Source organism: Trachurus trachurus (genome assembly GCF_905171665.1).
Source record: "Trachurus trachurus genome assembly, chromosome: 7".
NCBI lineage: Eukaryota > Metazoa > Chordata > Actinopteri > Carangiformes > Carangidae > Trachurus > Trachurus trachurus.
Window position 1 is genome coordinate 22,524,316 of NC_139901.1, and position 12,144 is coordinate 22,536,459.

The 12,144-nt window shown below is 39.6% G+C and overlaps 1 protein-coding gene across 1 annotated transcript in view; it reads right to left on the reverse strand.

Moving 5' to 3' along the window:
- Window positions 1-1,844: 1,844 nt before the first annotated feature.
- The window catches only part of opn7b (opsin 7, group member b), a 90,470-nt gene continuing 80,170 nt past the window's right edge, over window positions 1,845-12,144 (reverse strand). Inside the window, exons 5-6 of the mRNA XM_083975404.1 lie at window positions 7,027-7,361; window positions 1,845-6,915 (exon numbers count right to left, since the gene is read on the reverse strand). Coding sequence (XP_083831530.1) covers window positions 6,415-6,915; window positions 7,027-7,361 — 836 coding nt within the window. The 3' untranslated portion in view covers window positions 1,845-6,414. The remainder of the gene's footprint in view (window positions 6,916-7,026; window positions 7,362-12,144) is intronic.

Genomic DNA, 12,144 nt, shown 5'->3' on the forward strand with positions numbered 1-12,144 from the left:
ACAGACCCGTGTTTCAGACCAAACACTCTATATAAGTGATTGCTGTCGGAAGATATAACTATTTAAGACTTATATTAACACAAATATTCCGCTTACTTCTGCTTTAAGATTAGTCTGGAACTGCAATAGGAATTTAAGATCACATATGCAGTCTTTTCTGTGTAGGCTACATTGCATTAATCTCCCTTTTTGCATGCATTGAAGCAGGCTGTAAGCAGGTAATACCAAGTCTCATATTTTAATCAGCATGCCAACATTGTTTCTTCCATGTAGCCGAAATCCTATTCAACAGTCTGTGATGGTCATCCAGTATGCTTACTAAGTAACCATAAGGAGGCAGAAATGGCTGTGTTGTGGTGAGTGAAGTGTGGTTAGTAAGACGTGGCTCTCAGCATCAACAGCAAATACTCATAAATCTTAATCAATAGTCCTGTGTTGGAGATGCAGAACACTGTTACAAAACTAATTAGAGCTAAAAAATCCATGTCACCCTGCTAGGAGATCACACGAAGACACTGTGTGTGTGTGTGTGTGTGTGTGTGTGTGTGTGTGTGTGTGTGTGTGTGTGTGTGTGTGTGTGTGTGTGTGTGTGTGTGTGTGTGTGTGTGTGTGTGTGTGTGTGTGTGTGTGTGTGTGTGAACATATGCACCCAGAAAAACATGGCAAGGAACAAGGGGAAAAGGGGAAGGGGTTGGTGGTGAACAGACAACAGCATAAGCAGTCAATTGCATAAATATGTACTATATTTCTACTATGGAACGTCAGTGAACCAATGACAGTCTAATAAAAACTGATTCAGACAGCCAGGGTTTCATAGGGTCATGTGGCTGAGTCGCTCAGATGATGCCTTTGCTAACCTCCTTGATACTCTCTCCTGTTTCACCTGTCAACCTATAGCACAATGATTGATGGTGGGCAGGGGCAGACACAATCCAGATGTTTCACATGATAGGAGGTAGGCATAAATGTGCTTACCACCAGGGATTTGATTTTCTTTTCTTACTTTTATGTTGGAAAATCTGCGTTTTGCATTGTTTTTAAATATGTGTGTGTGAAAAGGGGCTTAATAAATCAAGCTTCAGCTAAACTTGAAATGTTACCTAGAACAAAGTCTTTGAGGCGTTTCTGTACTGACTTCAATACTCAGCTGTAGTGGTCACCATTTTGTTCTGGCTTGCTGACTGATGATGAACAGCATTTTTTTTCTCTCTCGCTCTCTCTCTCTCTTTTTTTTTTAGCACATATCAGATGGCAGTGGTTGAATCAGTGTTTTCATGGATTCATTTAAATCTCTAAACATTCACGGCCCCAGTAGTCATCCTCTGACTTTAACCTTTAACCCCCTATGCTGACATGAGGTAGGCAATGTACTACATTTATAGATTTGTGTATCATGATTAAGTGTTACAGCAAAGCCGTTGCAGGGTCTGAATCTATTGCCCTGTGCTTCCTCAAGTAAGTACACACTGTGGGCATGGCAACTACCTGCGTTGTTTATAATCCATCCTTACTTATTGGTGATATGAGAAAATGTACTTTGTCCAATACTTTTATTTTATATAACAGTAATTTCAGTGCCAGAGAATGACTGTAAACTCCTTTAGCTAAAAGAGGGCATACTGTATCTTCATGATCCATTCTAACTATTAAAAAACAATGAAACAATGAATGAAAGGCAACATAAACTATTCTTATTCATGGAATCCTTATTTATATTTATTTATCATACCATTTTATCCCAGAACACATGTTGTGCCCTGGATAGATGCATTGAACACTTTTCATACAATCCTCAATACTTTTTCCAAAAAAAAAAAAAAAAAAGATGTAAACATTTTTCACAGTGCATCTGAAACTTCACCAACAACAATAATAATCATTTCAATAAGTATAATATAGTAATATTTTAAAACCTTTATAGATTGATAGACAGTTTTTTTCCATATACAAACATACATATATTTACAACAGGATACATTCAGCCTTGTTTGTGTCTTAGAAACTGGGGGAGAGGGTTTGCAAAACTTCTGACGTGTGTGAGTATTTTTATTTACAGAGTAAAACAGTGCAAATCTCCTGAGGATAGAGTGTTTGCTTTTCTGAAGACAAAAGGAAATTGCCATTACAATAGGGCCTTCACCGACGCTTGTCGTCGCTCTGGTCCTAAATAGGGATTCGTACGAAGACTCTGCATTCCAGCTGCAGTCAGAAGATTCAGATTCTAGTTGCATCCTTCTGATCACATTTAACTTTATTTACAGCGGATTAGCACAGACATATAGAGAGAGCAGTGTGTATAGGGTTTATCACATCATTCAGACCCAGCATAGGCTTAGAGAGTTCAGTGAGTGTGTTATAAAGCATTATAAATACTGCATAAGGAATTTCTGCTGATTCAGGGTCTAATGTCCCAAATGCGATTAACAAAGTCTTTGTCATGTTTCCAAGGCTGCATCTTGACAGGTAAGATTCAGACAGTAAAAAAGAGTTAAGATTAGTGTGTTTAACAAAAGTGTTGATATCAGGATTTGTTGATGTGTGCACAAATGATAACTTCAGCCAACTGAGCAGTTTCATGCACACTTCCGACCCATCAGCTCTTTAATTTTTACATAATTAAAATCGCTTGCAGGAAACTGCTCATCCAAGCGGCTGTAATCACAACAAACACTTTCCTTAACATTAAAAGCTGTATATCTCCAATTCTACTTCAGCCATGAGAGCCACAAATACATTCCATGATTAATTGGGAGGTAGAAAGTCACCTTCATAGAAGCTGCATATATTATAACCTCATAACAGATTAAATTTCTCGCTTAGATTATTGTGTCTCTGTGGAGCCCAGTATCACCACATGGTAAATGCATCTTAAATAATGATAGTCAAAAGTAATGGCCATCATATGATGGCTGTGTAATATTACTTATCCTACCATTAGGATGTAAGTTCAGCTAAGTCTCTCCCACAGCTATTAACAGGGTCAAGGAAAATAGATTCCAGCTGCAGCGAGGGAAGCTGCAAACCTGGAAGCTGTTTTCCACTAAAACCTTTTATAACAAGAGAAAACATGGAAATACTTTTCAACGCCACCAGTCAGAAGCTGAAATAACAAAATAAAATCCATCACCCCCATTTCAAGACACTTGCAAGGGGTCTCTCTATCCCCTCATTATACACTTAGGCTGATATTCATGGTAATGTATGAGATACATTTGGCATCTGTACATACACATAATATCTACATACATGCAAACCAATGTCTACATGAAATCCCTGACATCATATATATATATACATATATACTGTATATGTGTGTGTGTAAGTGTATACTATACACTATAAGAATGAGTGAAGCCAGTGAAGATGACCCAGGTGGGAATGGCTAGTGATACAACACCCAGGTTCCTTGAGTTGAACAGAATAGAAAAAAGAGACATCAGAATCAGATTTTCACAGTTGTGTTTCCTGGTTTGTACGTCTGTCTTTGCCCAAGAATAAAGGCTGTCCAGCACAGGGCTGGAAGCCAAGTCGTTGATATGTATGTTCTTTTCATGGTAACCTGCATATCGGTAGAAAAAATATGAACATCCAAAACAACATTTAGGCTTTTACAGTGAGTATAAAGGTGACCATAACCAGTGACGTTCTATATTGTATAACCTTTGGTTCCAGCATGAATTTCTTCTTGCAGTCTACTTATCCTTCAACTTTTATACCCTTTTTCTCCTACTACTGTAATCTTGTAGCCAACATGAAACCAACAACATTCTTGTACTCAGAAGTAAGTACAATCGTGCAGATTTTTCTCAGAGAAAGATCATGTGTACTGTAGATTGGCTACTTATTACCTTTTGGTTTAATGGTTCAGTAATGAGGTGCTACCCTGTACATCCATGTAATTGTATACAATATAGATGAAAAAAAAGATGAAGGAAATATCGAGACGACAATTATTAACTGTCTGGAAAATCCTGTTGTCTTTGCAAACAGTGATTCTGTTCACAGCAGTAAAGTTTCTCACATGTTTGTTCCTTGATTCACTAAATGATCTGGTTTAAGAGTAACAGTGCAACGTTTAACTAAGCTCTGGTCTAATTGATTCTGAGATCGGGTGGGGAATTCCTATACTCAAAGTAAAACAATTTGGACATTCAGACCGAAAATAGCACTGCAATATATATAAAAAAAGTGTGTACTGACGGTGGTGTGTTGCCTCAGGCACTGGTTTGATGAAGATATCAAGCCAGTTTCATTTTAGATTAAATTACACCTCATGTCTAGTGCTGATGCAAGAATATAGTGAGGTGCATAGTAATGATATGGAAATGATTATTAACCATCTCAAAAGTGGTCTACAGTAGATTGACTCACCCTAACCCGAACCCCAGGCGGGATATTCGTTCAGGTGGCAAAGATGGTTTGGTTTCAGTTGAAGAAGTGACCACCATTGTAGGAGCAGTGATTCAAGGAGTGCAGCCAAGCAGCAGAATACATTGCCTGTGCTGACGTGGTTGTTTGCATGACTTAAAGCAAATTATTTTCTGGCAAGGTAAGAGAATAAAATAGAAACTGTATTTATAGTCAGGTGTCTGTGAAAACTGCAAAGAACTGCAATATTTCCTTTCACTATGGCAAAGAAAGGGATCTCAGCTTGGCATGAAAGACACACAAGTCAACCACAACATGCTCTTGAGCAGATCTAATTAATCTCGTCCATGTCGGGTCTTTTTGTACTTACATTTGATGACCTATGCTGCCATGGGAAAAGTGCTAAACTGCTTGTTGGACAAACACTGCGGTTAAGCTCAAGTATGCTCGCTGGGCATATTTTTATTGGTATAATTTTGGTAGGTGCTGAGGCGAAGTCTTGTGTCTTTCATGCCTTTGAATTGAACAACAGCTCCTTTTCAGTCAGGAGCAGCACTAAAAACAAGTTGCCTAAATCCATGCAGTTAATTTCTCCTATTTTGTTATAATGGCTTGAGGAACATGTTTAATATACTCATTTCAGCATTGTCTGTTTTTTTTTTTTGTCGTTTGTGTCAGGCTTCCTTCTCTGAGGAACTGCACACTTGTACTTCTGCCCATGAAAGCACATGCTCAGAGAGGCACATTAGAAACATATGCACGCATAAATAATAAATAAATTGCACAATGTTCCTGCGAAGTTGGCAGTGTCCTTTGTAGGGAAACTTTGGCCCACTGAATTAATCTGGAGCACAGCCAAAGACAGCCATATAACTGCAACCTGGCTGTCACAGATAAAGATGTTGCTTCCATCAGATAAAAAATGCACATGACATGATTTAAATCTGACTAATAATAGTGGTACACAGATTTCTCTAGATATAAAATAAATAAATAAAATGTTAACACTTATATATTAACTATATGCTATAAACGATTTGTTCAGTTTGAAGTTCATGGCTTACTTTATGCTGGTTGGATGCTCAAATTGTTCTTTTGTTGCGATCTTGAGCATTTTTGTCTCCAAATACAGTAGACAGGGAGAGAAAAGAGTTCATGGAGTGTACAAATTTGGTCATACAAAGTCTTCTGCTTCTATATTTCAGTTATGCCATTTGTTCTGAACAATTAGGCAAGATTGACATTGGTAACTCCTCTTTTAAGAAGATCAATACAGCCCTGCAGTAAAATGTTCATCTTCATTTTTACACACATAACAAAGAACTCACTAATCCAAATCTTAACCTCTGTCCTTCGTTGCAAGGGTTGGTTCATGAAAGTGAATATGGAGGCTGACACACCATAATTGGGCTTAATTCATACCTGTTACCATTTGTCTTTGGGAATGAAGAGACATTTACTATAAGAAAACAACTGCAACCCTGTGGTCCTTCAATTTGAGGCATGCATGAATAAATACGTATAACATCAAATACATCATCAAATACAGTACTTGTAATAAATACATAAAAGGTAGTTAAAGGAGTACAACGTTTCAATATCAGCTCCTCCCTGTAAATCCAGCCTGAATTGATTTGCATTGATTCTCAGTCTTGTTTCCTTAGTGTTGATCAGTCGAACTGATCAGGTAGTTATTGATGCAAGTTAATTTGACCTGATGAATTATCGATGTACACGTCTGTGGTTGCATGTTGGCTGTTTGACTCACTCATCCCTCTGTATTGGCTTCTAACCCTAAACCCTTCTAGTCATATGTTTTTGGCAGTATCACATATTTGAGGCATAAAACAAGTCCTTGGTTTTTAAACTTTGACCTTTAGAGTTGCAACATTTATTTCCTTCAATCATTATTGATCCTTTTGTTTGTAATCACGTTTCCCACAACCTGCGGTTAGTGTCTTTCAATCTTCATTTTTTGCTATTTTTTAAATTTCCACTCCCATTTTCTTGCACCTTTTCACTGTTTTTGTGTTGTTGTTTTTTTTTCTAAAGGAAGTCGCTCTGCATCTCATTGGAGAGCTGACTGACAGCCACCTCACTTTGCAGAGATCCTTTCAGTATCCTGGCGGTCTGCTGTGGACTGTAGTCTGTAAGGTTTTCTCTGGCACCGGTTACAGTTTCAGCACAAGGACAGTGTCTGCAGGTCCTGTGGCTGTCTGGCAGCCCATTGGACAACCTTGTAGAGTTGCACTCTTCTTTGCCATGAGGCTGCCTGCAAGTTCCCTTCTGTGCATTACTGTGCTGACACAGACATCCGCACACTGTACTCCTGCACAGGGCCACATCCCGACACAGGGACTTGCGGAAGTTGGGCTTGAAGACCAGATAGACAATAGGGTTGTAAAGGGTGGAGGACTTGGCAAAGATAGCTGCCAGAGCAAAAGCCATGGGTGGTACAGTTGCTGGGTTACCAAAGGCTGCCCACATGGACACAATAGCATATGGACTCCATGCTGTCAGGAAACCGATGCAAACTGCCACAGAGAGCTGAAAAGGAGACACAACACAACACTTAATATATTTGTTATGTATATAAAAAAAGACTTCAGAACATATCAAACAATAATGATGAAGAGTGAGCCAATAGTATGCATTTACCTTGATGATAAGTGCATGTGCATTGGTGATTTTGTTCTGTGGGGACATATGCTGCTGCACAGCCTGGCGGGAGCCTCGGACGGTCAGCAGGATGAATGTGTAGGACAGGAAGATGACAGTGCAGGGTACGATGTAGCAGAAGAAGAAGAGGCAGATGATGTAGCTCATAGCTGCAGGGTTTTGACTGGGCGCATGCCAGTTAATGCAGCAGGCTGTTCCATAAGGCTCAGCCCCGTACTCTCCCCAGCCCGACAGGGGACCAACAGCGAAGACCCCAGCGTAGCACCAGACCCCAGCGACCAGGAGGCAGGCGTGGCAGTAGGAAAACTTGTTACCTGTAACAAGTAGAAACCGGACAGGGGCAGAGGAAGGAGAGTTGGGGGAGTGATTACTGACAGATGAGGACATAGAGGAAGGATACAGAAACAGCAGCATAGCAACAATATGCTACTGAAGCATAATGAGTCTTGTTACCTGATGCTGATAATATGCAATGAGTGAGGAGGAGAGGAGGACAGGAGGAGGAGGAATTGGAGAGATATTGTGTAGTAAGTGATGAACAACTTGGTTGGAAATGTTCCTAGGATGATGAAGGATGAAGTGCCCTCCACGGATAACACTGATGAAGATCAATTCAGCTTAGCCTTTGTTTTGGCCAGGGAAAATTTGATTTGACCCCTGATATGTTTGCATAAGCGCCACATGGCCCCCAGGAATGCACGTGTGAGGGTAGTAATCTTCATAATGCTGTGCACCCAAATGCAAACATTATTCTGTGTGAAAGGAGAGTAGCTGCTTGGCATGTTTACTTAGAGGCCTAAGTATGTAAGAAAAACTCACTGTAAAGCTACAAAACCTGTCAGAGCACTCAACACTTTTCATAACTTCATTCAAGGATAGAACATTTTTCATCTCACATTTATTTGCACAAGAATTTAATTAAAAAGTTTGAGTTCTTTTGCCACAACATATTCTTTGTGATCTTCAAACCTAGCATTTAGTGTCCTACAATAGGGTGGGAGAGTAAGTAAGTGCATCTTAATTGTGAAAATCCAATATTTTGTACTCTCATGATGTTACTCTCAAGAAATGAATAGAATGCAACTTATACAAACGTAGTCATCAGTGTATGTGACGTAAGGTCAGTACTTCCTGATGTTTAAGGGATTATGTAACACACAAATTAAAGTCACTAACACGTTTTCATTTTACAAGAAGCTGTGGCAACAAAACTGATACAGTTTAATCCGTATTCTGCTCATATTAGGGCCTATTAACTGTGTGCATGCAGCATTAATGAAGCATTTCTGTTCATTATGCTCCAGTGCCACAGTCTGAATAAGAGGAATCCATGGGAAATGGTGAAGCAGCCCCTAAGAGTCGACTGTAATTGATTTAGACAAGGGCTTCTTCAGTGTGGAATCACCGAGGAGGAGAACAGAGTGAGCCTTATCTATGATACCACACAGCCTCTTCAGCTGGATGTCATCCCCTTTGACAGTTCAAGCTGAGGGTGTGATGGTGGTGAAGGAGCCCTGTGGAAGTCGCTGAACTGTGTGGTGCTGGGGAAAGGGGGCTGGTTGGCTATTCCAGATAGCTTTTATCTGATGTGACGTGTCCCTTCTTCAGCTATCTGAGTGGCACATGAAGGATTCAACCTGAGCCCTCTTTACGCAGAGAGCTGAACTCAATTTGAAACAAAAGCTCTCAGACATGTGCTCTTACATTTTAAATAGGTATGCACCAAACTTTTTTGCTTTAGATGCTGATCACCTCACCTCATGGTATTTGCCAATATCGATCCGATATCTTTCCCTTTTGTGTGCAAACTGCAGTGCATTGGTTATATTTTTAACATAGCCTATGGTTGGTTTAAATTGAGGCTTATTGAGATTGAGCTTCAATTCAAAACAAAACCTTGAAAAAAACCTTGACAAAGGGATTACTTGTTCTAAATGACTTTGAATAGCCATTTAATATACTTAAATCCAGTAATTAACCTCTCTCATCTTTCAATAACCTGCTTCAAATTAAACAGCTTTGGCTTTTAATGTGAAGAAGTGCCATGTTATTTAACCCTAACTGACCACCATCCATTATCCAAAGTGTGTGTAAGATAACATACATTTTTTGTCAACTACTTGCCAACAAAACAACCGCTGACAGATAGCTGACTTTGGAAGGCAGTGTTGGGATGAGAGGGAGTACTGTAGCTTACAGGGTGCTGTTAGATGAGGAGCTGCAGGCAGCGAGATGCACATCTTCTCTTGGTTGGAGAACTATACTCGCTCTGTGCACAGCATGAAATCAGATGGCTTTTGAAATAACTTATGACCAATTTCTCTAATAAAACAAAATTGAGCTGGTTTGGCTGCACTTTAAAATGCCAAAGCAGCTGCTATTCCCTATTTTTTTTATTTTTTTATTTCCAGCACAGCAGCTGTCGCCAAATGAATCAGGGCTGAAATTTTAAAACAGCTAAAGTCAATATTTTGCATAATTATAATATTTCAAATCACAACATGAAAACACTTTTAAAGGATGAAATGTTCATAGTGATGATTTCAGCTTATTTATCTGTTCATTCTGCACCCATAGTGTCATTTTCAGTAACAGCATGCAGGCAACTGTTTTCACTGTAAAAACAACAACCCAATGCACATTCAGTACCAGGCAGCAAGCTGACGTAGTCAGTGACTATAGCTGGTGAACAAAATGGAGCATTTAGCAATTAAAGAGCCAGATATCTCCCCAGAGTTGAGTGCACGGGGTCTCACTGTATTGATTGTCAAGCGATAAATTTGGTTCCTATTGTGCAGAGAGGGACCAGTCACTCCATGAATCTGTGCTGAATGAACATGCTGATACCAGCTCTACCCTTTAGTTCACTGTGCTCACTCAAAGTACCATTCATACACTGCCAGATTATTATGAGTGATGTTGACTTAAACTGTGATTGATATCCATTTAAGGTCAATGGAACCTGAGAGGCCTTGATTGTCACAACCAATACTACTTAACATCAGGACTGATTGATTCTGTTGTCAGTTAACTGTAAGTCAGTCCCTTTCAACTGTAAAGCAATTCCCCAACTCCCTCTTCATTCCCCTCTATTCATGCCCCATCCCCCTCTTCTCATTAGACTCTTATTTAGTGAACTACAGAGAGGGAGGATGAGTCCTCCTGCAGAGAACATGGCCAACCCATCCATCCTTGGTCTTTTGTTTGATGGACTTCGATCCAACGTTCACAAGTTCATCAGTGCTCATGGGTGGCTGTAGATTAAACCAAACAGGAAGCACTAGATCCATGCACTGCTGTTAGATCACCAAGAGCAGGGTAATTTGTCAGCAAGGGTCTATTTGGAATAGCAATATCCACGTGAGGTACTTCAGCTGTAACAAAAAGCTAATAGAAGAGAGGAAGAGGAAAGCACGTTCATGCTTTCCCCATCTCCCCACTGCTCCATCACCCCTGCTACCTATGCGTTTCATCCGATGCACCCTATATCATGTCCTTTGGCGCTTCGCTCAAGGACATTTCAGGAAGAACATGACACACAGTTGCAGTTACACACTGACATCCTATCCTCCAAGGTTTGTATGAATGTTGCATTAAGTGTCAACATGTTTGAATGCACAGACAGAAGTATTTTAATTGTATATTAACAACTGTCCCTGAACCACCCGAACCATACAAGAAAAACATTAGACTGCTCATTAGCAAAAAAAAAAAAAAAAAAATCAGGCTGGTAGAATATAAGATTTCAAGACCCTACAGATCTTGTTTTTCTAATTTTGTAGCTCTAATGGTTGAACTGAATAATTTTGGTAAGTGTTTGTTAAAGTGATGCACTTTATTAACTTGCGATACCAATCTCTGTAGGAATAGTTTGCTTTCACATCGGTTCTGTGAAGAAATTTGTGCAGACTCCCTGCTCCAGATAAAGATCCCAGTAGGATGTCTTTTAGCACTTTTCCTCTTTTCACAGCAGCATAGAAACTTTTTTCATATTTGAGAAAATGTGATGTAATGTAAATTTCAGTGAGTCACAAAATTCACTCACACGCATCCAGCCCAATTAACCCAGAGTTTATTGTCCTTTAACTACTGATACAGAAGCCCGGGTTCAATTTTAAGTGATAATCTTCCCATAATGCCACATATGGAAACTGAACCTTGTGTCAGCGAACTATAAATATTCAAGTTTTTTTTTCTGTCTGTAGCCTAAAACCCAATCCCCTGACATCTTTGCCATTTCTCCATACACAGTGTCTACACTGTTGGTTTCTTTACACATGTTTATACAACACATTCCCAGGAACTGGCTTGTAATTTCTTCATAAACCCACTCCAGATGTGGTAGATTGAATTGCTTTGTCATTGCCAAGCTTCTTATTCATGTGATAACGAGCTCCCTTTAAAAGTAATGTTTTCTTTTTATTATTATTATTTTTTCTTATTTAATTATCACATCTCTCAAGATGCACCTCTACTGTACATTAAATTTGTGCATTTAGGCAAGTTTGGTGAATCTGACTTGAAACACTCACACTAACAAGCCTTGCAGAACTAGAAAAAACTAGAGCAGAGCAGGTCAGTGCTGCAGCAGCTTCAGTTTTAACCTAGACAGGATGTGTAAGTCTCGGTTGTTTGGACTTGACTCAGAGTTCAACATACGGTCATGCAGTTAAGTCTGTAAAATGGCAGCAGATGGACTTAAAGCCTAAAATTTTGCTTCAGGTCAGTTCCATCTGAAAAGCGAGTAGAGAGGAAAAGTGTGCCATATTGATTAAAATAGACGTAATCTCTTCTGTCAGCACTGTGTGCAGTGGATAACTGAGACATGTGGATACGATGCCTCCTGAGTAGACAAGCCATAACATAATGCTGATGGAGATCATTTCTTGCAAGTAGGTAGAGCAAGATGGTCTGAAACTGCTGGTGCTGCAGGTCTTCAGTTATTTTCTGGGACAGATTGGGGGTCATTTTTTGGTTTCTGTGCATAGCACGTCTATGTGTTTGACTGGGGGAGCTGACGGCCACGTTACACAAACTAGTTTAGAAATGAGAGGACAGTGTAGTAATAGTGGGTCTGTGTGTATATTTGTACAAGGT